Genomic DNA, 23522 nt, shown 5'->3' on the forward strand with positions numbered 1-23522 from the left:
CTCTTCAATAAATGGTGCTGGGAAAACTGGACAACTACATGTAAAAGAATGAAATTAGAACACTACCTAACACCATACACAAAAGTAAACTCAAAATGGATTAAAGACCTAAATGTAAGACCAGACACTATAAAACTCTTAGAGGAAAATATAGGAAAAACACTCTGACATAAATCACAGCAAGATCTTTTATGACCCACCTCCTAGAGTAATGAAAATAAAAACAAAAATAAGCAAATGGGACCTAATTAAACTTAAAAGCTTTTGCATACAAGACGAAAAGACAACCCTCAGAATGGGAGAAAGTATTTGCAAATGAAGCAACAGAGTATTAATCTCCAAAATATACAAACAGCTCATGCAGCTCAATATCAAAAGAACAAATAACCCAATCAAAAAATGGGCGGAACACCTAAATAGACATTTCAGCAAAGAAGACATACAGATGGCCAAGAGGCATATGAAAAGTTGCTCAGCATCACTGATTATTAGAGAAATGCAAATCAAAACTACCATGAGGTATCAGTGGTCAGAATGGGCATCATCAGAAAATCTACAAACAATAAATGCTGGAGAGGGTGTGGAGAAAAGGGAACCCTCTTGCACTGTTGGTGGGAATGTAAATTGATACAGCCACTGTGGAGAACAGTATGGAGGTTCCTTAAAAAACTAAAAATAGAACTACCATACGACCCAGCAGCCCCACTACTGGGCATATACCCTAAGAAAACCATAATTCAAAAAGACACATGCACCCCAATATTCATTGCAGCACTGTTTACAATAGCCAGGACATGGAAATGACCTAAATGTCCATCGACAGATGAATGGATAAAGAAGATGTGGTCCATATATATAATGGAATATTACTCAGCCATAAAAAGAAATGAAATTGGGTCATTTGTAGAGATGTGGATGGACCTAGAGCCTGTCATACAGAGTGAAGTAAGTCAGAAGGAGAAAAACAAATATCGTATGTTAACACATATATGTGGAATCTAGAAAAATGGTACAGATGAACCTATTTTCAGGGCAGGAATAGAAAGGCAGACATAGAGAATGGACATGTGGACACAGTGGGGCAAGGGGGGGGTGGGATGAATTGAGAGATTAGGTTTGACATAAATACACTACCATGTGTAAAATAGATAGCTAGTGGGAACCTGCTGTATAGCACAGGGAGCTCAGCTCGGTGCTCTGTGATGGCCTAGTTGGGTGGGATGTGGAGAGAGGGAGGTCCAAGAGGGAGGGGATGTGTGTATGCATATGGCTGATTCACTTCGCTGTGCAGCAGAAACTAACACAACATTGTAAAGCAATTATAGTCTAATAATAAATAAATAAAAAGAAAATGTTTTGGAACTAGATAAAGGTGGAGATTGTACAACATTGTGAATATACTAAATGCCACTGAATTATTCACTTTAAAATGATTAATTTTATGTTATGTGGATTATATCAGTAAAATAGAAACATTAAAAATATTATTTTTCAATCCTGATAAATCTTCTTATCAAAATCAGAATAGCATAATACTTTCTTTCAATGACTGAAAAACTATCCTAGAGTCATGCATGATGGTGAAACACGTACAATGAATTCAGGAGGAAGGTCAGGTTGTTCCTAAACATCATTATTATTCGACAGTGATTGAGAAATGGTAGTAAGTACCTTTGGATAAGAAAATAAACAAAAGTTGTAAATGTGGGAAATCCAGATATTTTCTGTATTTTCTTTTTCTGCAGATGATGTCTATCTGAAAAACCCAAGAGAATCAACCCAAAAAACTGTTGAAAATGATAGGCAATTCTAGCATTTTGGCTGCTTTTAAGATAGACTGAAATCAGTGGATAGAAAAACCAGTTAGTTTAGTTGGGAAATATTATAGGTCTTGGATCCTGGCAGAATGTGGATTAAGCTAACACAGTAATACTAATACTCCCAATACAAATATCTAGAAATGCTGACTGTATTCTCAAACAAACTTTTCTCTTAAACCATAGCTGAGCTTTCAATAAAGACAGATCTCCAGTTACCAGAAATTAAGAGGGAATTTGAGAGAAAGGCAGAAATCACACTAGCAGCCTAAGAGGGAAACGATTTGTGAGCCTAGAGCCTTTGGTTTTAACATCCATTCTGAAGGTCCTGGACTCATAAAAAGCAGAGAATTAGAACTGAGAACCCAGCATGGAACAGAACCTTCAGTGGGCTTTACAAGCAGTGAAATAGAGACCTAGAAGGAAAAGCAAAAAAAAAAAAACCAACAAAAACAAAAAAGGAAGCATCCCTCTACCCAGACCTTGGGTGAGAAAAGGAATCTCCCAGGAAAAATTGAAACCATGGATTTGGACTTGATGTGCTAAAATCTGCATGATGTAAGAATCTTCAAATTAATATACAGTAGGTCTTAGGCTACTAAACATCTGCGGTACCTTTTAGAAGCAAATGTAAAACCACTCCACAATCTAGAATGCATGAAATTTCCCTACAAAAATAGAGCTTCACTAGAGATGAACTAACAGTTTTTTAAAAGTTTTAAATCATATGTGGAAATGATCAGCAGATACGGTAAAGGATTATACAATAAAGATCAACAAGAGGATTAGCACTCTAAGAACTTGAAATAATAGGCTATAGAGGAGACTATAAAATGTGTATATATAAAATTATTAGAGGGGCTTCCCTGGTGGCGCAGTGGTTGAGAATCTGCCTGCCAATGCAGGGGACACGGGTTCGAGCCCTGGTCTGGGAAGATCCCACATGCCGCGGAGCAACTGGGCCCATGAGCCACAACTACTGAGCCTGAGCGTCTGGAGCCTCTGCTCCGCAACAAGAGAGGCCGCGATAGTGAGAGGCCCGCGCACCGCGATGAAGAGTGGCCCCCACTCGCCGCAACTGGAGAAAGCCCTCACACAGAAACGAAGACCCAACACAGCCAAAAATAAAAATAATAAATAAATAATAAATAAAAAATTTAAAAACAATTATTAGAAACATTAAAAAATGAATTCAAACCATAGGAAAAAAATAAAACAGTGAAAAAAGGAATGGGCAGATTTGACAAAGAATCAAATCTCACCTTCTAAAAATGAAAAATACTGTTACTGAAATTGAACTTAGTAAATAGATTAAATAGTGAATTAGAGCTGGCTGAAAAGGCAATTGGTAAACTGGAAAATAAATTCGATGAAGTTACCTAGAATGCAGCACAAGGTGATAAAGAGAAAATATGAAAAAGAGGTTAAGAAATGTGGATGAACAAATTTAAAAGTCCAGTGACACTAGCAGACCTAATGGAAGCTCCAGGAGGAGAGAAGAGGATGAATTCATTCAGAGCAGTATTTGAATCAGATTGAAGAAGCAAATGGGATAAATAAAAATTAGTCTAATACATCTACATCCAGGTGATTCTTGACAAGGGTGCAAAGTTCATTCAATGGAGAAAAAATTGTCTTGTCACCCAGTGGTTCTGGGACATCTGGATTTCCATATGAAAAAGAGTGAAGTTGGATTTCTGCCTCAGACTATGTAAAAAATTAACTCAGTGAATCAATGACCTAAATATAAGAGTAAAAACCATAAAACTCTTAGAAGAAAACACAGGGGTAAATCTTCATGACTTTGGACCTGGCAGTGGAGTCCTTAGCATGAGCAACAAAAGAAAAGAGAAATAAATTTTTTTTGTTGTTTGTTTATTTTTGGTTGCTTTGGGTCTTTGTTGCTGTGCGTGGGCTTTCTCTAGTTGCGGCAAGCGAGGTTACTCTTCATTGTGGTGCACGGGCTTCTCATTGCAGTGGCTTCTCTTGTTGTGGAGCACAAGCTCTAGGGTGCACAGGCTTCAGTAGTTGTGGTGCACGGGCTTCAGTAGTTGTGGCTCGTGGGCTCTAGAGCGCAGGCTCAGTAGTTGTGGCACGTGGGCTTAGTTGCTCTGGCGGCATGTGGGATCTTCCCGGACCAGGGCTCAAACCTGTGTCCCCTGCATTGGCAGGTGGATTCTTAACCACTGCACCACCAGGGAAGCCCAAGATAGATAAACTGAACTTCATCAAAACTGAAAAATTTTATGCATCAAAGGACGTTTTCTTCTGAAGAAAGAAAGTGAAAAGGCAACCCAAAGAATAGCAGAAAATATTTGGAGATCATATATTTAAAGACTAAAACCCAATTTTTAAAATGGGCAAAGGATGTGACTAGGCATTTCTCCAAAGAAGATATACAAATGGCCAATTAGCATATGAAAAGGTAGGTGCTCAATATTATTAGTCATTAGGGGCATGCAAATCAAAATCACAAGATATGCTTCACATGTATTAGGTTGGTATAATTTTTTTAAAAGGAAAATAAAGTGCTGATGAGCATATGGAAAAATTGAAACTCTCATACATTTTGATGGGAATGTAAAATGGTGCAACACTATGAAAAACTGTTTGGCAGTTCCTCACAAAGCTAAACATATAATTACCCAGTAATTCTACTCCTAGGCATATACCCAAAGAATTGAAAGCAGGGATTCAAACAGATACTTATATGTCAGCATTCATTGCAGCATTATTCATAATAACCAAAAGGTGGAAACAACCCAGGTGTCTTGTCAATAGGTGAATGGATGAACAAAATGTGGTATATACATACACTGGAATATTATTCCACCATTAAAAGGAATGAAGTTTTGATATGTGCTACAACATGGGTGAACCTTGAAAACGTTATGCTAAGTGAAATAAGCTATACATGAAAGGACAAATATTGTGATTCCACTTATATGACATATCTAAAATAGGCAATTTCATAGAGACAGGAAGTTGATTAGAGATTACCAGGAGCTGAAGGAAGGGAGAACTTGGGAGTCATTGCTTAATGTTTTCAGCGTTTGTATTTGGAGTGATGAAAAAGTTCAGGAAAATAGGTAGTGGTAATGGTTGTACAACATCGTGAATATAATAAATACCACTGAACTATACACTTAATAGTTTAAATGGCAAATTTTATGTTATATGTATTTCACCACAATTTAAAAAAATTAATTGATGACTCAGTGGTGTATGTTGAGTGAATTGTATGGTACGTGAATTATATCTCAATCTAAAAAAAAAAAAGTCTGTTTCCTAGACACGTGAATGAAACTGTAGATATCAAAGACTAAGAAAATCTTAAAAGCAACCAGAGAGGGAAAGACAAATTATATACAAATAAAAATATAATGAGTTTACACACCTATCAAGAATGGTCAAAATCCAGAACACTGACAACATCAAATGCTGGTTAAAACGTGGAGCAACAGGAACTGTAATTCATTGCTGGTGGGAATGCAAATGGGACAGCCACTTTAGAAGACTTTAGAAGTTTTCTCATAAAACTAAATGTACGGTTACCATATGACCCAGCAATCACACTCAAACCAAATGAGTTGAAAACTTATGTCCACACAAAAACCTGCACACAGATGTTTATAGCCACTTTATTCATAATTGCCAAAACTTGGAAGCAACAAAGATGTCTGTCAGCAGGTGAATGGATAAATAAACTGTGATATGTCCAGACAATGGAACATATGAAAAGACATGGGGAACCTTAAATGCATATTACTAGTGAAAGAAGCCAGCCTGGAAAGGCTACATACTGTATGATTCCAACTCTATGACAGTTCTGGAGAAGGCCAAACTATGGAGACAGTAAAAAGATCAGTGCTTGCCAGAGTTTAGGGGAGAAGAAGAGATGAATAGGAGGAACATAGAGGATTTTTAGGACAGTGAAACTATTCTGTATGATACTACAGTGGTGGATACATGTCATTATACATTTGTCAAAATCCATAGAATTTACAGCACCAAAAGTAAAACCTAATATAGACTGTGGATAAACTATAGGTTTGTTGATTGTAACGAATGTACCACTCTGGTGTGGAATGTGATAGTGGGGGAAGCTGGGGGGGCAGTTCAGAGGGTATATGGGAACTCTGTACTTTTCTGCTCAGTTTTTCTGTGAACCTAAAACTACTCTAAAAAATAAAGTCTATTAAAAGAATATATATTCACAAATATATACATAAATAATGGGTGTAAAACCAGTTCACAGTAGCAACAAAAATTATTAAATACTTATTCTAGAAAATGTGTATTTGAAGGCTACCTTAAAACTTCAGAGACATAAAAGACTTGAATAAATAGTATTAGATGGAATGGGTCAATATTATGTCAGTTTTTCTCAAATTAACCAGTGAATTTAAGGTAATCTTAATTAAAATCCCAAAGGTTTTATTTGTCAGCAACTGAACAAAATTACTCCAAAGTTGATCCCAAAGAATAAACATGGGAAATAACCAGGAAAATTCTGTGGGATAAAAATTAGCGAAAGTGATTGTGCCAAAGCAGTTGTTAAAATAATGATCAAAATAGCATCTTATGCCAAAATAGAAAGAAATATTGGTAGAGCAAAATAGAAAATTCAGGATAATATAATTTTTAAAAATAGATATTTGGCATTGAGTCAGTGATCAAGGATAGAGAATAAATTAAAAAACAAAATAACAAATTTTTAAAAATTGATAGTATACATGGCAAGGTACCCAGAATGAGATGTCAGAATTTCTTAAAATGTTAGAACAGCAATGCTGAGAGCTCAATTGCTGAGATTTTACTCTTTCCCAGTACTTGACTTTCTTTACTTATTGGACCAAGAAATTAAGAATATATTATTAGGCTTTGAAGAAAGCCAAGTATCAACATAACATGAAGGAATATTTTCTAGAGCCGAATTCAATCAAAGAATTATTTAAATGGCCATTCATCACTGTCTCCAAGCTGAAAAATACAACTTTCCAGGATTTGAGTGTAATATGTAGTATATCGCTGTAGCCTCTGACTGAATGATGAAAAGCAGTCTTCAGTGACAAAGTGCTCTATTATTTCTGTGTGTGAGCTCAATCTCAACATCTAGAACTAGTTCACAGAGCCACCAAACACTTGACATTTCTGACAGCCTATAATTTTGAATTAAAATTTGTCTAATCTAGACAAGAAAAAGGAACAGAAGGTATCCAAATTGGGAGGGAAGAGGTAAAATTGTCATTATATGCAGATAACATGATACTTTATATACAAAACCCTAAAGACTCCACACAGAAACTATTAGAACTGATAAATGAGTTCAGCAAGGTAGCAGAATGCAAGATTAACATACAGAAATCTGTTCCATTTCTTTACACTAACAATGAAATATCAGAAAGTGAAAGTTAAAAAAAAAATCCCGTTTAAAATTGCATCAAAAAAGATAAAATACCTGGGAATAAACCTGACTAAGGAGATGAAAAATTTATAGCTGAGAACTATAAAACATTGATGAAGGAAATTGAAGACAATTCAAAGAAATGGAAAGATATCCCATGCTCTTGGATTGAAAGAATTAATATTGTTAAAATGGCCATACTACCCAAAGCAATCTACAGATTTAATGTGGTCCCTATCAAATTACCCATGACTTTTTCACAGAACTGGAACACATACTCCTAAAATTTATATGGAACCACAAAAGACCCAGAATTGCCAAAGCAATCCTGAGGAAAAAGAACAAAGCTGTAGGCACAACCCCACCCCCCAACTTCAGACAATGCTACAAAGCTACAGTAATCAAAATAATGTGGTATTGGCATGAAATCAGACATATGGATCAGTGGAACAGAATAGAGAGCCCAGAAATAAACACACACACCTATGGTCAATTAATCTTCAACAAAGGAGGCAAGAATACACATTGGAGAAAAGATAGTCTCTTCAGCAAGTGGTGTTGGGAAAGCTGGACAGCTGCGTGTAAGTCAATGAAGTTAGAACACTCCCTCACACCATACGCAAAAATAAACTCAAAATGGCTTAAAGACTTAAATACAAGACATGACAACATAAAACTCCTAGAAGAGAACATAGGCAAAACATCCTCTGACATAAATCGTAGCAATATTCTCTTAGCTCAGTCTCCCAAGGCAAAAGAAATAAAAGCAAAAGTAAACAAATGGGACTTAAACTTAGAAGCTTTTGCACAGCAAAGGAAACCATAGACAAAACGAAAAGACAGCCTACGGGCTAGGAGAAAATATTTGCAAACGATGTGATCAACAAGGGCTTAATTTCCAAAATATACAAACAGTTCATACACCTCGGTATCAAAAAACAACCCAATCAAAAGATTAGCAGAAGACCTAAATAGACATTACTCCAAAGAAGACATACAGATGGCCAACAGGCACATGAAAAGATGCTCAACATTGCTGATTATTAGAGAAATGCAGATAAAAACTACCATGAGGTATCACCTCACACCAGTCAGAATGGCCATCATCAAAAAGTCTACAAATAATAAATGCTGGCGAGGGTGTGGAGAAAAGGGAACCCTCCTACACTGTTGGTGGGAATGTAAATTGGTACAGCCACTATGGAGAACAGTATGGAGGTTCCTTAAAAAACTAAAAATACAGTTACCATATGATCTAGCAATCCCACTCCTGGGCATATATCGGGAGAAAACTGTAATTCAAAAAGATACGTGCAGGGACTTCCCTGGTGGTCCAGTGGTTAACCACTCCATGCTTCCACTGCAGGGACACAAGTCCCATCCCTGGTTGGGAAACTAAGATCCCACATGCTGCATGGCGTGGCCAAAAAAAAAAACCCAAAAAGATAACATGCACCCCAGTGTTCATAGCAGCACTATTTACAATAGCCAAGACATGGAAGCAACCTAAGTATCCATCGACAGATAAATGGATAATGGTAATGTGATATATACATACAATGGAATATTACTCAGCCATAAGAAAGAATGAAATAATGCCATTTGCAGCAACATGGATGGACCCAGAGATTTTCATACTAAGTGAAGAAGTCAGACAGGGAAAGACAAATATTATATGATATTACTTATATGTGGAATCTAAAAAAATGATACAAATGAACTTATTCACAAAACAGACTCACAGACATAGAAAATGTACTTACAGTTACCAGGTGGTAAAGGGGAAGGGAGGGATAAATTAGGAGTTTGGGATTAACAGATGCACACTACTATGTATAAAATAGATAACCAACAAGGACCTAACTGTATAGCACAGGGAACTATTCAATATCTTGTAATAACCTATAATGGAAAAGAATCTGAAAAGGAATATATATAATATATATTATATATAACTGAATATATGTATTATTTGATTCACTTAAAAGTGAGCATTCTTGCTATTTTTTATAATGTTTATTCAAAATTATAGCTGTTACAATTCTTTAATGTCCTTAGTCTATGATCTTTATGATCGATACCTCAGGTATTTTGTTACCTAAAGTCCAACAGTTTCCTAAATTGATTTTAATATGTTGGTTTTATGCATTTATTCAGTATTGAAAAGATAGGGATAAAAATGAAAAATTCAGTATATGAGCATTATAGGCCTGTCCTGGGTCAGGCTGCTTGGGTTTGAGCATTCACTAGCTGAATGGTTTTGGGGAAGTTACTTAAACTCTCCATGCCTGTGTTTCATAGGGCACTGGTTATTGTGCTCATGAATTACTACTGTTTCATCTTCATCCAGGGCCAAATGGTGGGAGATTCAGAGAGGGGGGGGAAAAAGCAGAAGGGGGGGTGGGGGTGTTGGCTCAGCTTCCTGGAATCACAGTCTCTTTAAACAGAGGACAGCCGCCTTTTCTCAGAGGTGCGTGGCTCTTGCAGGTTTCCCTTGCTGCTACCACTGACACCACCACGGAATTTCCTGGGGACTGGGGTGTGAAAGTTCAAAAAAAGATAAATAAAAGGGAGGGGGATTCCTATACTCTCTGAGGATAAGGAGTTACCTTCCCTGGTCCTTGGGCCAGAACTAGAGTGCTTTTCCCAGAGTTCTGTCTGTGCCATAGCACTCACTTGGATATCTGACTGTGTTAAGTTCAGGCTGGAGGTACCAAAGGGGAGGAGGGGCAGGGAAGGTAAACTCCCTGCCAGTTCAGAAATACCTTGAATTCTGGTATTCTTCTCTGATTCATCTTATACTCTTTACAGAGAACTCAAATAGGTGCTTCCATGTATTCTGTTCTGGTTTTATGGTTTCATTCAGAGGGTGGGACAGGGTAAAGTATGTCTACTCCATCTTACCCAGAACCAGACTCTAAATTTCCTTTTAAAAGAGAGCACTTGTGATATTGCCATCATCCTTTGTGCTTTCTAACCCAAGACTATTCCCATACTAAGGTACAATTTGAATAATATTATACTACCTTGCAAAAACAAACCAAATACAGCTTTATTAGCTCTCCATTGCCTCTAGGATTAAGTACAGACTCATTTCAGTGTTCAAATTCCCCAGCTGCATATACCTCATATTCTTGCCAGACAGGAATATTTGCTGATATATAGTTATTCTATTCTACACCTATAGCTTTTGTTAAATTCTACCTGCCTAAAATAGTTTCCCAACCTTTCCAATACAGCTTCTTCAAGTTCTGCACATCTTCTAAAGCTCAGATGCACTACCTTCTTAAAATTTTAGTTTTCTGCCCTGTTCTTATGTGCTTCCCATAAAAGGAGTATGTGATCTCTTCAGCCCTTGAGTAACTGTTATTTTTATTTGTACCTTTTCAATACACACATACACACACACACACACACACACACACACACTTTGTTTTAGGACTATTTTTATGTCTAGAGATATAGTAACTGTGTCTAGCATAGGCTGTTATGCCGCAGATCCAATAGATTCAGGTAACATTTAGTGCTTATCATGTGCTTTTTCACCTACTCCTCTATAACAGCTCTTGGAGACCTTTATTCTAAATCTCAGTCACATGAGGACACTGAGGGTAAGTAAAGTAACATTACCTTGACTCTTCTATAATGGCTGTGAGTTTCTTGAGTGCAGGAATTTTAATATTCAATTTTCTACCATGTAATATCTACCATATAGTAGCTACTCAGTAAACAGCAATAGCCATAACTTTTCTCTTCTTTCTACAGTACCTTGGGCATGTAGAAGTTGATGAATCAAGAGGAATGCACATCTGTGAAGATGCTGTAAAAAGATTGAAAGCTGTATGTATTTGATGGTTGCCAGTGTTGATCTATATGCTGTAAATATTTTCTCAAAAGATTTTGCTTAGTAAATTTTAGTGACCCACTGTCCAGTAAGAACAGTGTTTCTCTTAAGGCAAAAGATGTGGGCTCATTAATAAAGAGCATTTCATGTTGTCCATCCAAAGGTGTAAGTTACAATGACCAGCTTCTTCAATTTAGGCCAGACATTATCTAAAAGATACTTTTAATTCAGAACCCATATTAAACAAGTGGTATGAATTCTTATAGATGAATAATATTCTAAAACCAGGATAAAACTATTACAGTTAGTCTTTTAACCTAACTGTGACAACTGGGTTATAAATTACTGATTTTAAATCTATAAGAAACAGCTTTCCAGGAAAACGTATAAAATAGAGATATCTGTGTTGACGGCTGGTGAGGTTTACATTTTGGGGAGACTTAATTATCATTACTGCTACTCCCCAGTTTCCTTCTCTATACTCCTCTAACATAAACAATGTATTTCCCTGCCTTTTGCACAAACTTCAGCATACTTGAAATGGAGAGTCCTTTTCCAGGATAAATAATGTCTGTTTTGCCTATTATGCCATAGAACACATCCCAGGCACATGCCTGTGTATTTAGTAAAAGGAGAGAATGAGTTCAGAGTTCATAAAGGTTCAGATTAAAGTGTTAACTTCATATTTTGGATAGGTTTGAAGAATGTTTCTTAAATTCTGACAGCCCTCTTCACAGCCTTCTCTCCAATGTGTGGCCTTTCCCCCCTTTGCTGTGAAAGCTTTAAGCATTACTTCTGCATGCCCTTGCCCCAGAACAGCATTAAATACTTGTTGCTTTGGGTTTGCTGGTATGGTGGGCTGCCACAAGTTTGGCTACTAATGAGTGCTTTTTTTTCCCCTCAATTTGCTTAATCAAAACTTTTCTGCTTCTTGGTACATTCTATATGACCTCTTATATACAATTCCTCAATATAAAAGATATAAAATCAAGGAAGCAACCACCTCAGAGAAGTGGATTATGTTTTCGTACAAATGTCTGAATCTATTATAGAAAGGAGAGGAGGAGAAAAATAACTGATTATGGTATGCAAAAAACTAAAAAACAAAACAAAACAATATATAGACACACATACATACCCTTTACTGCAGATTTTGGTCATTTAAATTCTTAAATGTTTGAAGCCCTTCTTAGTCTATCTGTGCTCTCCATTTAATCATCATTAATGTTAAAGGGACTTTATATAATAATTTATAGACTTGCCATGTCTACCTAAATATAGTCCCCAGTTAAACACAGCCTCAGATAATGCAGTTTTCCAGGAAATTTAAAGTCAATCTCTTATTTAACAAAATAATTCTAAGTTCACTAATAGAATAAGATTTTCTAAGAACATTTTAAAAAGTAATGCAATGATTTGCCCTACTAGTCATTAAACATCATAATGCTAATAACTGAAAACAACAGATGAATCAGTGAATAGACTAGATAGACCTGAAACAAACCTTAAATAGTTATTAAAATCTTAGAGCCTACATAAACTTAACATTTGGAAGGTCACTGTGGAATGAGCCTTTGGAAAGTCTTAATTCAGCATATGGCTTCACGTTTACTCTCTAAATAAGGAAAAACTAGGGATGGTTTAAGTTTGCCCAGAAGATAATTAAGAAGTGGTATTTAGTTGTTTAATGAGCAGTCAGTCCTCTTCACTGTCTAGTTTTCTTTAACCTACTTTTAATTAGAAACCTCTCTTTATTACATAAGTAGTATACATTCATTCTGTAAAATACAAATGAACAAAAACAGTACATAAAATCTCTTGCAGTCCCAGAGATAGCCACTATTCACTGTCTAGTTTTATTTTTATTTATTTATTTTTTTATAAGGGCAGAGTACCTCCCTCTTTTTAAAAATTATTTATTTATTTATTTATTTATTTTTGGCTGCGTTGGGTCTTCATTGCTGTGCCCGGGCCCTCTCTAGTTGCGGCGAGCAGGGGCTACTCTTCGTTGCGGTGCGTGGGCTTCTCATTGCAGTGGCTTCTCTTGTTGCAGAACATGGGCTCTAGGTGTGCGGGCTTCCATAGTTGTGGCACACGGGCTCTAGAGCGCAGGCTCAGTAGTTGTGGTGCACGGGCTTAGTTGCTCCACGGCATGTGGAATCTTCCCAGACCAGGGCTTGAACCTGTGTCCCCTGCATTGGCAGGTGGATTGTTAACCACTGAGCCACCAGGGAAGCCCTGTCTAGTTTTAAAACTGATTTTTTAGTTGAGTGAATTTTTTTGTTTTATTTTACCTTTTGGTTTTTAACCAAGGAAATTGTAAACTGTAAGCATGATTATTTGAGATACAGGACTTATTTAAATAATAAAATTATTGAAAAAATGAGTTTTTATCTTTACCAGAAATAGGAACCAAATTGCTGTTTGAAAAATTATATCTATGCCTGGAACAGTGTCTGGCACATAGTAGCCGCTCAAAAAATATTTCTGGAATAAATATACAGAAAACAATTCAGTCCTCAATATGGGGTCAAATTGAATTTCGTAGTAATCATCATAACAATATGTTATATTTAATGTTTAAAGTTTATGAAACCCTTTTGCATATCTCTAAAAGATCCTTATTTCCCTGTGGTCTCTTACAACTAAAATGAAATTGTGCATGTTTGGATTGCTTTTCTGGACATACTTAAACTTTTGAACTTTGAAGGAAGATTGACCACTTCTGACTTTTGATTCAAGAAGTTCTTTAAAATTTTTCTGACTAACCCTACCCAGGAGACTTGGAGCAAGTGTTGTATAATAATTTTGCACAGGCAAACAGGTATTTTTAAAAATAAGATTGAAGTTTTGGGAGACTAGTGCCAATTTCCTATTTATTATACTCACTGAAACTTCCCCTTCTATTAATACCCTTTCTAATGCTGTATGAAAAAGGCTGCAGAAAGTTGGAAGTCTTCAGATGTTGTTCATCTCAGATCATGTTAGTCCACAAAAATTCATGCTTTTTGTCTTCTTTTCATATTTTTACTATACAGAAATTTGTAGATGCCTTTTTCCCTTCTTTTACCGAACATTCATCTAACAAACATGTATAATCTACTGTGCCAGATGCTTATATTGTGCCAAAAGCTATGTGTCTGGAGATGTTTGTTTATTTTCATAGATGATAAATATTCCTCTTATCATTTCAAATAAATGGAAGCAAATGTAAAAATGTACAGACCTACAGATTAAAGAAGAAATAGCATGTCTGGAACAAGTTTGAATGCCAAAAAAGTTTTAAAATTTAAAGAATTATGTAGCTCAGATGTACCAGTTAAACAGGAAAACAAACATCTTAAACCTATCACTCAAATGATCTTTGAACTAAAAATGTAACATTCTAGCGCTTTTTAAATTTGTGTGGGCTTGAAGAAGCAGGATAATTTGCAAGTACAGTTTTTTTTTTTTCCTTCCAAGTAGTCCCTTACAATTTAGGATTACTTTAACTTCAGTTAGAAGTTATCAGCATACTTAATATTTTCAAATGAAAAGGTATTGTAACTAAACAACATATGCTTCTCAGAGCATAAATATGTTTAACTTTTTTTTACTTTATATGTATGAAGTTAGTTACAGTTATTTGCAATTCATTTACTTTGTGGCGTAATTTTACCAGTTAGCCACTTAGGGACTTAGATTATTATATAGGATAAATGACAGAAATGACTATAGCCCATTTTCAGTGCCTTAATGGCAGAGTTAGTTGCAGGGGGAGGAGTACTGTCATTTATCAATCTATTTTGTAAAAAGTGTATTGGGCCTTAGGTTATCTTGCTTGATCCTGGTGCAAGATTCCTTTCCTTTTAAAATGTCTTTTCTTCCCATTATCTCTGTAAGTGTCTATCCCTCTCTGTCTTGGTTTTAGACTAGTTTCATTACACTACCAGTTTCTAATATGTTGATTTTTTATTCGCTATTTGATAAATTTGTTTTAATGTATGTTCTTGTTTTAGCAGGTAAAAGAATCATAATTTAATTTTTTTTTAATTAATATTATTCTCTAATAACTGTCTTTTGATGCATTTTGCACGTCAACTTTTTTCATTAACATCTGAGGTCTTTTATAAATAGAAGGCAAACTCCATGTTTAACAGGAGCTTTTCTGGGAGCTAAATTAAATATTAACGAATCTCCTTCCCGCATCTTCCTATCCCTAAAGAATGGTGAATCTTTTAACTTGGGCTGCATCTTTTAAAAGCTGGTGGTTACCTAAAAGTCTAACGAAACTAGGGTCACCAAACTTGGCAGCAGAAATAAGCTTAGTCTTATTGTGATAACTATCCCAATTACCTTATTATATTTCTAGCTTAAGTTCAAAACATTTTGTGGATATATTTGATGCTGTTTGTGATTTTCAAAACCTAGAGAAAAAACAAACCATTCAGTGTTTGAGAGTATTGAATGAGTTTTATGAGTCAAATTTCTGTAGAGTTGTCTTTTTCTAGACATTTATTCACTATTAATAATGGATTATAAAAGGTAAAGGCTTAAAGTATAGTTCAACCAAAACTAGGAAATGTTAAAGTTAAGCTAGCTTGGGTGAGTTAGAACTCATCTACTTCGCATAAGTTCTTCAGATTTTAAATGGTGGCCAGTTTTCAAAATTTGTATATGCTTAAAAATTGGTGCTGGGACCACAGACAGTTGTGTCTCTCTTACCTACGTAGTTTTAGAATTGTATACTTATAACTGTCAGTACAAATTTCTTTCTTCTAAAACAGTAGCATTTAAAAAGAAAACAACCCTATTCTTCAAATTTTAGTTGTAGTTAACAGATGTGGTTTGGTTCTCAAATGTATTAGTTTTCTCAGCTCCAGTGAAAGCATTGGCCATGTGTTCTTTATAGATGATTTATTCTGTGTTTGAAATAGAGCATATCTATTATTTCCCCACGATTGCTATGGAATCGATCAGCACACACATACATACAAACCTATCCTAATGCATAAGTAAGAATTCTCTAAGTGACATCTTGAACTCAGCAAGAAAAAGTCTGACAAGGACCCTCCCTTCACACTCATAATTTAAGTGTAGCATTTTTTAATGTTACTTTGTGATCATTTGAGTGTGGACTGGTTTTTTCATTGGTGACTTCCACATATTTGACCACTGATTTTAAATTGAAAAATGTATGTGAACCAATCAATTTACCACTCACTATTATGAAAATTTAAATGCAAATCTCACAAACCAGTATGTCCTAGTCTTTTTCTCTGCTGCCAAATTTGAATAATCTCTGTTTTAAAAGTCAGTAGAGAATGCTAAAGTAACTAGTTGCTCTGCATGGATACAGGTTCTGATTTCTTCTCTTTCTGCGAATTCTTAGGCCATACAGTATGTTTCGCTGCATTTTCATGCACCCTTCCTTTTTCCCTGTCACTCCTGGTATGGATAACTCTTTAAAACTCTCACTCCCTTCCCCTTCTCCTACTTTGCCCTTCACCCAACCTCTGTATGTGCTTATTGCTGTGAAACCCTGGGACATTTAGCCCATACAATAATAGCGCTCGACTTGTCCCCCTGTTCCTCCAGGAAAGGAAGTTCTTCAAAGGCTTCTTTGGAAAAGTAAGTTTGATGCCACATTCATGCTTGCTTTATAAGGAGTTACACCCCTAGTATAGCACTGACACATTTTTTGAAAAAGAAGTACAGCTTTGGTTTCTTTGTAATACAGGAATTGATTTGACTAAGTATGGAAATTAATGAATTGGAAAGCTGCTATCTATGATATTACCTGTATGTCTGTTGATACTAAATCTGATGATTCCTAGGAAAGTCCAATAAATAAATCAAGTAGGTTAGAAAAGAATTGCTTCCTCAAGACTAGGTGTTAAAATAAATTTAATTTGATCTTGCAAAATTGTTCATATTAGCATATTTGTTGAGTTTTTTAACAAGTAAGTTTTACTTAGTGTTCAATATTGACAGAGAAGTGGGAAGAAATACTAAATTCAAGTGAAAATTAAATGTATCCCAAATTTTACATTCATTGCTATTACTTTTTTTCAATCTAAGTTAAATTTCAGGTGAAGTAAGTGAAAGTACATAAACTTATCTTTGGGGATCCTATGCTTTTTAACCTGGGATGGTAACCTAAGAAAAACTATCTTAATTAGTAGTCTACCAAATGTCTGTCATATGTGGAATGTTCTTTATGTAGATGCTTTTCAAAGAATGCTTGTTCAATGTTCAGATTTCCTTAGAATTAAGAATATATAGGATGGGACTTCCCTGGTGGCGCAGTGGTTAAGAATCAGCCTGCCAATGCAGGAGACATGGGTTCAATCCCTGGTCCAGGAAGGTCCCACATGCCGCGGAGCAACTAAGCCCGTGTACCACAACTACTGAAGCCCATGCGCCTAAAGCCCGTGCTCCGCAACAAGAGAAGCCACTGCAATGAGAAGCCTGCGCACGGCAACGAAGAGTAGCCCTCACTCAACGCAACTACAGAAAGCCCATGTGCAGCAACAAAGATCCAACACAACCAAAAAAAAAAAAAAAATATATATATATATATATATATAGGATGACAGTACAGAAATAGATAAATACATTTCTAACATTTTTGAGTAAGTGCTACGAAATAAGTCAGACTGAGACAGTATAAGAAAAAACTACTGTCATTGTATAACTGAGTGTACATTACTAAAAGTTTATGTGAATATGAAAATCCCATCACAGTTCGTTTTTCACTGGGTGGTTTTGTTACTTTAAAGGACGATTTTTTTTTTCTGGCCCTGCCATGTGCCATGCGAGATCTTAGTTCCCTGACCAGGGATCAAACCCGTGCCCCCTGCAGTGGAAGCTCGGAGTCTTAACCACTGGACCTCCAGGGAAGTCCCTAAAGAACAATTTTTAAAAATTATTAGTTTCCACTTTCTTCTCAATTAAATATTTTAGTTGTAACCCATTTTTTTTTTTTTTACATGTTCTGGTTTAGGTCACCTTTATATTAATGTAAACAAATTTGAAGGATTTTAGATTGAATGGTTTAATTCAGTAACTTCTGTCAATCTGAAATAAAAAGTCGTATAATTTACCCACACATGTCACAATAAAATTTTTTAGTAGATATTTTGAGCCTGAGTCAAATTAACAGGTCCGTAGAATGTGGGATCTATATCTACAAAGAATAAATCCTATAGACATTTGCATCATTATAAATAGACACTATAATTGTTAAGCAGATTTTTTTGGTGGGGCATTTATTCTTTCCTAAATAGAATTTCTCAAAGCAATTTCGCATCACCCCAATTACAATACAATTTTAATTATCTTCTAAGTGATCAGTTTTTAATATGTCAACTTTAGTAAAACAGTCTTTCTTGTCCATGAAGGCTAGGTAGAGAAAGCTAAAGGAGAAAATATTGATTTGGTTTATAGAAAAAACATGTTAAAGTATATTTTTTAAAAGGTTATAACATGATGTTAAAGAACAAAGATAGCTCGCACTTGAGAATCAGCTCCAAGGTGGCAATATTCATTGCTATAAATAATGGGGTCATTGTGCATCTACAGTGTCACCAAACTGGGTCACACTGTGCTTCTTAGCTGTTTTCACTGCATTTTGCTACATGGCAAATCTATATGGTATGAGAAAGAAAACTATGAATTATCTCAATCCTTACAGTAACCCTGAAATTATTATTTTCCCCTGTTTTACAGTGAGAAAACTAAAGTTTACAGAGGTTAAGGGACCTGCCTGAATCCACAGATACAATAAGTGGTAGAATCTAGGATTTGAACCCGGATAATCTGATTCCAGAGTCTACACTCTTAATCACTATGCTATACAATCACTCAGTTTTCAGATTATTTACAAGCAAAGTTTAAAAGATTTAACCTTAAAAGATGCTAGTAAATAAAGAGCTTCCTGGAAACTCATTTTTACTTTCTAACTTTCTTCTTTAAAGGTAGTAATTTTTAAAAAAAATTTATTTATTTATTCACTTTGGCTGTGCCGGGTCTTAGTTGCGGCATGCGGGATCTTTAGCTTCGGCATGCAGACTTCTTAGTTGCGGCGTGCCTGTGGGATCTAGTTCCCCGACCAGGGAATGTACCCAGGCCCCCTGCACTGGGAGCGTGGAGTCTTACCCACTGGACCACCGGGGAAGTCCCTAAAGGTAGTAATTTAATTTTGGATTTTTGTCTCTTGTCAATTTACTTTGTTACTAGTTAATGCTTTAAAGAATCTTTTTCAGTGGTTCAGACTAACATTTTATTTATTTAGAGATGTTTAAATCATACTAGTGAGATTTTCTTAAAAGATACTGATTGATCCCATAATGTGAACAAATATGAACCTCAGAATTTTTTTTTCTTCCAGTTTTATTGGGATATAATTGACTACAGCACTGTATAAGTTTAAGGTGTACAGCATAATGATTTGACTTCATACATCATGAAGTGATTACTGCAATAAGTTTAGTGAACAACTCTCATCTCACAGAGATACAATACAGAATTCTTGTGTTATTGTGGGGAGAATTCTTTTTATGGCCAGGCAGTTTTATTCGCATGTACAATTTTTTTAATTACAGTAAGTCATTCAAAGAGTTTGGAAAATCAAGGGAGAAAAAACCGTCACCTATAACTTTCCAGAAATGTGCTTTTAAGTGAAAAACTTTTCTTTAATTTGGAGCCTTTTAAACCTTTCAAGTTGCCATCATTCAACTCACATTCACACTAATCTACAAGAAGTAGTCTGGTGAAAGAGATTTGGTTTGTTGAGTTTGCTAGGTCAATTGTGTTTTGATGAAAGCTAAAAATGAAGAATCTCATAGGGAGTTTTTATCTAGTAGAGTTCCTCATAAATTTTGATACTTTCTTAGCCTTCTTATCATGTATGGTTTAATGGTCCAGGATAAAGAGAACAACAGTTACCAAGTGTTTCCATCAAACACATTTGGAGAAAAGTAGGTAGATGGGAGAATTATTAGCCCTGATTCTGAATTTGTAAATCATGGCCAGGAGAACTGCTGCTGCTTTTCCCTAAGTTGCGTCCTGGACCTGACCACCCTGTCCTATTCCTGTCAGGGGCCTGACCTCCCTGTTCCTCCAGCAAATGGGAGCAGTACCTTCAGAAGCTTTAGCAGTGAGGAACAGATAAACCTGGGTGTGTTACAGGGCTGTGTTATTAACCCGTTGTAAGATTACACACATCTTAAAAGAGAAGGAAAAAAAAACCTGAGGCTCTGAAATACCTTTTTCTAAACTTAGCTACATTAAATTGCTCATTTTTTTAGGAAAGTCAAGAATGTACTCAACTTTTTAGGAGGTATTACATACAGCTTCTCGTGTATTTGGCCATACTCGGCAAATATTTTATTACCAAGCAATTACGTGACACTTAACATTTGAAAAGGATATTAAAATTTTAATGTATTTGGGGAAACTCATGAGCTAAGTAATCTATATTACCATTTTATGAGGAACTGACTGAACACAGAGATATAAAATGTTTTTGGGCCACCCTATTAGGTCTCTTTTTAAAGCCATTGTATTAGAAAAATTCAGTTCAGTCTACCTCCTGTGAGTCTTTCTCCTGGGTGTGTCCTTTACTACTGACACAAAACACTTTACTTCTAGTCATCAAATGTGTAGAGATTTTTTTCCCTAACCAAACAATTCTCTGTGACACCAGCTAGGTGTCCTACAATTTAACTCAATTCTAACACTATCTACTTGGAGATAGTGTCAGATCCCACAGATTTAAAGACTCAGTCTCACAGGACTGCTCCCACCCACTTCAGATGCCAATTGCAATTGTAGGTCCCCAGGTTACCCATAATAACGTCTGTCTAATTTGGCTACAAATTGGAGGTTCCCATGACCTCCTCCTCAGGTTTGATTAATTTGCTAGAACAGCTCACAGAACTCAAGGAAACACTTAATGTTTACCAGTTTATTAAAGGATATGATAAAGGATACAGGTGAAGAGCCAGATGAAGAGATACATAGGGTGAAGTCTGGGAGTGTCCCAAGGGCAGGAGCTTCTGTCCCTGTAAAATTGGAGTGTGTCACCTTCTCCATGTGGATGTGTTTGCCAACCTGGAAGTTCTCTGAACCTGGTACTATTGGGATTTTGTGGTGGCTTCCTCACGTAGGCTTGATAGATTATTTATTCCAATTCCAGCTCCTCTTCCCTCTCTAGAGGATAGGGGTTAAGGCTGAAAATCCTAAGCTTCTCATCATGGCTTGGTCGTTCTGGCAACAAGCCCTCATCCAGGAGCCCACCCAGGGTTGTCTCATTAAACAAAAGATGCCCCTCACTTAGGAATTTACAAGGGTTTTCGGAGCCCTGTGTCAGGGATGGGGTCCAAGACCAAATATCAGGACAAGAGATGCTCTTTGTGTTCTTATCACTTAGGAAATTACAAGGATTTCAGGAGGTCTGTGCCAGGAACCAGGGACAGAGACCAGTATATATTTTCTACTATCTCATAGCCATCTACTTGTATTTATGTAGTACTTTATAGTTTGTGATGTGTTTTGACCTACTTTCTAACTTGTTACTCACAACAGCTCACTGAATTAGACGTGATAGTTCATGAAACTACATTTTACAAATGAATAAACAAGCTCAAAGAGGTCACCCAGCTAGTAGTAAATGGCAGTGCCTACCCTGAAACCAAAGTTTTCTGAAACTTAGTGCAGAGTTCTTTCACCTACCCTGTGTTGTTCTGTCATTCAAAAGCTTTGGCCTCTGCTTTCCTCGGATAGGCTTTAATTATAGTGAATGGAGAAGTGTCAAATGCAGGGGGCACTAGACAGCTCAAGGGCCTGAATGCTTCCCACAAACATGCATTGTATGGCCTGCGCACAGTTCATAAATTTGGATTCGTTGCTAATATTTCAAACATTGAAAGTTTTCACATCAAAACTATTACATCTATCTTAAGAATGGAAGATCTGGCAAAACGGCATGCTTTGTATGCAGCACCAGTGGCTTGAGCTGAGTACCAGTTGTGCCCTTTGGTTGCCTGTTTGCCACATCCCTGCAACTCCCTATGGTCCCTACATTCAGCCTGCTTCACTCATTTTGTTACCGCTTTTATCTGTAGGCATTTGAGTTTGTGAACTCCTCCCTGGGCTATTATTTGATTGTGGTGTGGGGCGGGGGGGGCGCCTGTTAACCACTTCTAACTGCATAAAAAGCACCAAAAATATTATAATATTTGTTTTAACAGATACTGTTAATGTACTGCCAGATATAATTTTCCAAGTTTTGATGCTGTTACAGTTGTTAAATGGCATCATTAGAAATGGTTATGTTTTAGAGAATACATAGTTGAAAAGTAATGCAGGGTTATATTGTTTTCAACTAATTATCAAGAGTAAAACATTTCATGGTATTTATGACCACTGTTAAGTCAGTGTACTCACATCTACATTCTAATTAGATTTCCTAAATTTTCTCCTCAATGGCAAATTGTACTTAGTGCTATCTTCACTCTGGATCCTTTCCTTTACATGCGAGGAAATATCACTTGCTGCCTCTTTCCTTTTCTTCCTTTCTGTTTTTTAAATTCTCATGCCCTTTCTTCTATAAATTTTACCTTCTTTTGTATTTTATTAGGTGCATCTTTTAGGATTTGGTTTATTTATCCTTTTGAAGTGCAATATAACAAATTTCTGAAGAAGAAAAAAGACAATCCCAAGAGTACTCAAAAGATTTCCATTGATCCTTGGTTTCAGTATTTCCTGTGACATGATCAACTAATATGTCAAAGCCCTGGCCATTGATCTTCTCTAGATTTAAAAAAAATTCATTAACCTTTGGAGTTACCTTTTTTATTTGTATTCATGAAGACTTAGTGGTTCTCAAGCCTCAGGTCACAGTGTCTAAAACATACTAGGGACTGTGCTAGGCTATCCAGATCAAAGATGAGCAGACAATCTCCATTTTTTAAGTCCAGTTTACTCTCATTTTCAGATGACTATTTGACTCCTCCTTCCTTTTCCTTAAACCTCCAGAATTTCTTACTCTGTTCTCTCTTTCAGTTGATGACCTTGCTTCCTACTTCACTGAAAAAATAGAATCAACCAGAAGAGAACTCTCGAACATGACACCACATCTACTCACCTACGTGAATCTGTGCATATATACTCTGCTTTCCGTCCTATTCAAGGGATGAACTGTCTGTGCTCCTAGCTGAGGCCAACTCCTCCGCAAGATTCTTACACTAGCTCTTACTCATTTCAGTAATGCTACCCCCTCCTCCATAAGCAGTTTTTCTTTCTCTAGTGGATCATCCATTAGCATTAAAACAAACCATCTTTCTAAAAAAAGATTTCTTCTTGGTGCCTTCAGTTTCTGCTCTCCTTTCCCCTATTAAACTCATTTAATCAGACTTTTATTTACTCAACCTATCAGCAGCATTTGGTGTAGCAGCCAAATCCCTCCCGC

At 36.2% G+C, this 23522-nt stretch overlaps 1 protein-coding gene across 12 annotated transcripts in view; it reads left to right on the forward strand.

The window, feature by feature from the left end:
* The window catches only part of NUMB (NUMB endocytic adaptor protein), a 181897-nt gene that overhangs the window by 133236 nt on the left and 25139 nt on the right, over positions 1-23522 (forward strand). For 8 of the 12 annotated variants that reach the window (XM_082451647.1, XM_082451656.1, XM_082451654.1 and 5 more), the window contains 2 exons: positions 10990-11064; positions 16646-16678. In XM_082451647.1, coding sequence (XP_082307773.1) covers positions 10990-11064; positions 16646-16678 — 108 coding nt within the window. Of the gene's footprint in view, positions 1-1745; positions 2376-10989; positions 11065-16645; positions 16679-23522 lie in introns of all 12 variants that reach the window. The other 4 variants (XM_082451655.1, XM_082451648.1, XM_082451649.1 and 1 more) reach the window with 2 other exon arrangements.

Source organism: Balaenoptera physalus, assembly GCF_965194825.1.
Source record: "Balaenoptera physalus genome assembly, chromosome: 2".
NCBI classification, from domain to species: Eukaryota; Metazoa; Chordata; class Mammalia; order Artiodactyla; family Balaenopteridae; genus Balaenoptera; species Balaenoptera physalus.